Source organism: Trachymyrmex cornetzi, unplaced genomic scaffold (genome assembly GCF_001594075.2).
Source record: "Trachymyrmex cornetzi isolate Tcor2-1 unplaced genomic scaffold, Tcor1.1 scaffold61, whole genome shotgun sequence".
NCBI classification, from domain to species: domain Eukaryota; kingdom Metazoa; phylum Arthropoda; class Insecta; order Hymenoptera; family Formicidae; genus Trachymyrmex; species Trachymyrmex cornetzi.
The window spans coordinates 995,731-1,001,759 of NW_017299926.1; the positions used below are offsets into that span (position 1 = coordinate 995,731).

The window sequence follows — 6,029 nt, forward strand, 5'->3', positions numbered from 1 at the left end:
TTTGTCTCTTGCAGTTTTTCTGTAAAGTTGATAGTATTTGAGTAAAAAATTGTTGAAGACCAATTTTCAGCAATTTTTAGCAATCAATATCTTGTTAACTAATTTCAAAAATTAATTAATTGCGAAAATTGCAAAATAGTAAAGGAATTTAGTAGTCCGTTCTACATGTCCACGAACTCCATCAGAACAATTATCGGACACCCTGTATATACTATATATATGTATATATATATATATTTAGAGCACGATATGTATTAAATAAATTAGAAAGTTATGAATCTGTGCTAAGTACTTGAATGTGTAACTCACCCGAGAACTTATTCCGTTAATTACTAAATCATAAAGATGGTAACACTTGTTAAATGTTACGTATCATATCAAACATTACATTTGTTTTTTTGCTATATATAATATATAAACGCACGGAAATATATCACCAAAAAATAAAATGTAAATAATTGTGTTAAATAAACTTGTTTGTCCGTTAAACAGATAAAACATCGTGCACTTGAAATTCTCGATTTTTGTCGAGAACAGGAAATCAATTCAAAGCAAACCGAACCAGTTTTCAGCTTGCTACTAGTACGGATTGACAGATAGTAATCATAATTACTTTTTTATTGTACGCCAAGATTATTATAATTAAATTTCACATTCTTGAGAAGAAAACTTTATTTTTAATTTTCTTTTTAAATAATAAAGATGTAAGTTAGTTCAAATGCTATTAAGTGCAATAATTATAATTATGATTTACACTTTCTATTTTAAATTATATTTAATCACGAATGTAAAAATATGTATAAAATATAATTTATTATGCAACTTATTCATTTTATTTATTTAAATATACAGATATTATATGTCATTATTTTTACTGAAAAAACTTCAGTTTTTTACCAGCTTAATTTTAAATTTCATTGTATAGTGAGATGCACAATTCCTGTTGCTTATTATAATACGCTGCAACAATAATCTTGCTTTCGTCGGATTTCGTTCTGCCTGCGAATGTTCATGACTACAACCTATTCAGGAAATTAAAACGGAATACGACTTTACCTCGGATGCGAGCTAATGCACCATGGAACGTTCTGCGACGTAATCTCTTCCGCGGCTCAGATATAATTCACGAGTGTTGCACTGAGCCGCCGGAAGTCGAGCGCCCTCGAGTAAGCCATGCGGGCGCATTCCTGAAGATATAACTGCGTTCACTGCAAAGCGTGTGTCCCGTTAACATGTACGCAACAGCACGCACAGTCGAGCAAGATGACGACATATAATAATTTGTGCCGACCTACATATAGCAGTACGGCAAAATTTGGCGATTAACCTTTGCGGTCCGATGTGTCGATACGTCTTTCGATCGATTATAATAAATCTCAATCGAAGTAGAGACAGGTATTTCAGCATATCTCGACTTAAACGTAGCATGCGGAGAATGAAAGATTATGAGAAGTTATATGTATATATCAAAATAAAATTATTTTTCTTAATATTGAGAAAAAATTTATTATGCCATATCTACTATAAATTAAATGATAAGAAACTGAATTAAATAGTTAAGATTAAAATAGTAATGAATAAAAATAAGAGATGTAACAAATATAAATGATATAACTGATTATCTTGGATCATTATTTAAAATTTTAAATTAAATTATTATTATTCACGTGCAGTAAGCGAAATCCATTTGCGCTTCTCTGATAATATAGGACTTCAATGCGTACTACGTGTCTGTGGATTATCATTTCGTAAGTACAGATTGCAAAACTTTCGTATCAAGCAAATGTTGTCACGACTTGACAGCTGGAGGCGCCATGTTACACTAAGAAATGGTAAAAAATATATTAATTTCGAAATTTTTGGTCGTTCTCGGCATAAACTCCACCTCACGTATTAATGCATATACATATTTTAGTCTTGAAAAAGGATTTTCGAATCTGTGAAAGAGAAAAAAGTATTTGTTATATATATACAAAAATTAATATAATTTAGTCGGTAATACAGACGACTTTAGGATCCCCTTAATGCTTCTCTAGAGCTAATCCAAATGTAACAAAAGGGCCATTATCGAAAGTGGACAATGTAAATCCGTGAGTAATTTGTTCCCATTTTTCTTCCTTTCCTTCCGTCAAATGACAAAAACCTGGTAAAACCGAGCGCTCGATCAGCGATTAGACCTTCGAAAACGAAAGTAAAGTGAGTGAATGCAGTAAGATAAAGTGCAGTGTCGTTCTTGGATCCTAAATAGACAATTTTCTCACGACATTAAGACACGTTCGACGAACATTACTAAATCGTTTCATTTTTTATCATCTTCAATGATCTTAAAAAAAATTAACTTCTATTACTTACGCAATTTGCCAATGTTTTAAAGAATGTTGAACATTACAATAGATTAAAATTCCATTATTTTCTTTAATTTATCGCAATCCAGTAAGAATTTACATACAATTTAGAACACAATAATTTTGAAGTACAACTATAAAAATAGAGATATAACAGAAATAATTATATTACATCGACAATTTTTTTAACTTTATTAATCTTTTTTAATTACCGTATTTAATTTTCAGATTTTACGTATTTTATTTTTAGGCAAGATGTTTCTTATTAAAATTATTGAACAGAGACAAAATAATAAAAAAGCAGCTACAAAAAGTCTATTGAAGTCATGTTTGCATAATTTTCTACTAAGAATAGTTTAAAATAAAATGTTTAAAAAATTTTTTAGTTCTTGCTTTATGGAACATTTAAATTTTACAAACACAGGACATTTTGTAAAATATTATTATTTTATTGACAGGTGACAAATGGTTGGTGTCATGTCTGGGAGTGCTGCACCTCAGCAAGGGTCTATTCTACAGGGTGGTACCAGCCGATCAAGGTTTCGGCAGCGGTGGAGAACCACCGGGCTCACCGACCGCAGAATACGCCGGGGTGTTTAGGTTTCGATTGTGGTGGTGTGGTGCGTGGGTGGAGGTTCTGGTCGACGACAGATTACCAGCGGTTCACGGAAGACTAGCTTTCGTGCAAAGTCGCCATAGCGATCAGTTCTGGCCGGCGCTGCTGGAGAAAGCATACGCCAAGTAAGTTTTCTTCGGTAATTTTTTTTATGTCAAATCTTCACGGGCAAATGAATCCGCAGGTATATAAACCAGAATAATCTCATCTACGATAAACATAATATTTTGTTGACCCAGATAATACAAGTAATTGAGAAAGTTATTTATTGATGAGTTAAGCGATTATGTGGCTTTGACTTCAATCTTCTTGATAAAACTATTTTATTATTAGCGAATTTTTTAAGTGAACTACAGCGACAAAATATAAATAATAAATTACAATATATTTGTGGAATAATAGTGATATTTATAAATGATAAAGAATCTTGATGACAAAAGAGGATGTAAATTTTATTAATACATGAGGAACTTTTTATCTATCTAATTTAACAAACACTTTCACATTCGTAATCTTTGAGCTTTGCATAAGACCATAGAAGTAGAAAGACGAGACATTATGTTTCTTACTACGGAGGTAATTTTCGAGCCAGTTTGAGACAAACAGCCGTGGGCGGCGTAGGCGTTCACCAGGTGGCTGTTCAAGGTGAACTCGCGCGAAGATCAACCTCGGTGCGTTCGATCGATGAACCTCGATCGTCATCGCTGTGGATGTAGTGTGCGTGATTGTGAATGCTTCGACCGGGCTCTAAGATTTATTCTAAATGTGGCCAAACACATTAGATGGAACCATATAAGGAAATGAACTGATGAACAAGTAATCTTTTCTCAAACTAACAAGATACCTTTACAATTTTGTAATTTCTGTAAAATTATTATTATTAATCATGTAGAATTAAGTAAATTACAAAATAAAATTTCTTCAAAAAGAATATAGTTCGGAACAAAATCAAATGAATGGAGATTGAAACTTGTAATTGCATGAGTTTGCATAATTTCGTCTGAAATAATTTTACATAACTATAGAAAAACGGGATTTTGCATGTATTAAATGTATAATTAACGTACAATGTAATTAATGTATATTATAGGATAAATGTATTGTGATTTGTCGTGTATTTTGACAAGCAGAGCGAAGAAAGACAATGATATTGAACCGTTTGTGGGGCGACGGATAGAAACTTCATCCCGCAACATCATCTCGCGATCCGTTGGGATCCATGGCGAGAGTAATCGAGGCGCGCGATCTCTCGCCACGAGATAGAAGATGAGTTTACGTGGACGGATGGACGACGATGACCGGTTCTGTCGGAGGTCCTTGCTCCTCTTCTTAATCTTCCTCTGATGACCGTACGTACCATCCTCTCTACCATTTCCTTTCCCTCGTTATCCTCATCTTGCACATCTCTCTTTCTCTTCCTTTCTTTCTCTCTTCTTCTTCTTCTCGATTTCTTGCCCCATCATGAGTGTAAACCCTCGCCTGGGCGTTGCTCTCGAAACTGCTTGCAAGGTGATGGTATCAAAAAGAAAGACGATCTCGTCTCTCACCAGACAAAAGGGATCCGAGAAAGTAAACGACGATCGAGAAACAATTATTTAACGATCCTTGCGCGAAATTTCGTTTCGCGTGTATTTCTCCATTATATGTCTTTACTTATCTATTATCTTTAGACAATAGAGAAACAATTACTTTGAAATAAAGAGTGATAGTTTTCCCATCCCCACAGTGGGAATGAACTATCCTCAGAGTATTATATAATTTATCTTTCAGAAATAAAAACATTCTTATCATTTATGTACGTATGTAATTATTCAAATATTATTTTCTTTCTTAATAAATTTTCTATTTAATGTTTTATTAAATTTTGAGTAATTTTGTAATAATACAAAATATTGATTATAATACTCATTTAAAATTACAGGATACAATGTTAAATCAAAGTATATGGCATTTTGTATAGAGAATAGGAAATCTATATTTAAAAAGAAATGTCTCAAATTTTACGTTTAATAGATTTAAATTATACTAGAAGCTTATACATATCGCTGCTAAATATTAACAAGTTCTTAAAGAAGTTGTTAAGAAGTTCTAAATGAGGCTCAGTCAGTAATAGCAAGATTTTCACACTGTTTAACTATATCTATTTAAATAATGATGAGTTTCATGAATATGTACATTCGTTACGCTCGAAGAGATTCACGTACATGGATGCTTAAAATAAAAAAAGACTTAGTTTTTCTTGTGCGCTAAGGATGCACCATTTGCCTAAATAATATTAATTCGCATAAATCTCGGTGTCTAAGAAAACACCGTGCTGGCAAATAGTGATATGTTTTCAGCTAACAACCGTGAACGTACTTTGCTATAATTTCATCATCAAACGCACCACTTTTACGTCACAATACTGTATACACGTGCGTAATGAGAGAGCGTGGCTGCGCCTTGGCTCTTGTGGTGAAAGCAGAACAGGATGATGACGGGTTTCAAGCGGGAAAAATTGCGTTATCTTTTCAAGAGGTGTGCGCGTAGTAATATATGTATGTTGCAACTGTATAAACATTTTCATTTGAAATTATTTTTATAGGCACAAAAAAGATACAATGTATTATTTTATATCAAATTTACATGGAATTTAAAAGTTAAATATTATGATTAATTTACATTTATGATTAATAACAGTCTTTTACCAATTTTACAAAATGAAAATAAGAATTTCATAAATTTTGACGACATATTATTACGAGTAGTATGTTCACAATGTATGAATCAACAGAGATGGGCATGTATTTGAAATACTTTTATTTGAAAAACAGTATTGGTAAGACAATTATATTTTGTATTTTGTGTTTGTTCAGAGTACATGAAAATTTTTATATTTTGTATTTCATGGGAGCATAAAAGTATTTTGTATTTTATATTTTAGTATTAATAACAAAAGGTTGCGAAAGTATTTTGTATTTTGTATTTCAAATACTAACATTGATAATCAATCTTATTATTTAAATTACAAGATACAAAAAGCTTTCAATCTTTCGATTTTAAATACAAAATACGTAATACTTTTATGT

At 31.9% G+C, this 6,029-nt stretch overlaps 1 protein-coding gene across 2 annotated transcripts in view; it reads left to right on the plus strand.

Annotated features, from left to right (window-relative positions):
• The window catches only part of CalpC (calpain C), a 37,369-nt gene that overhangs the window by 19,510 nt on the left and 11,830 nt on the right, over positions 1–6,029 (plus strand). For both annotated transcript variants that reach the window (XM_018516181.1, XM_018516180.1), the window contains exon 4: positions 2,804–3,086. In XM_018516181.1, the coding sequence (XP_018371683.1) occupies positions 2,804–3,086 (283 nt within the window). The remainder of the gene's footprint in view (positions 1–2,803; positions 3,087–6,029) is intronic.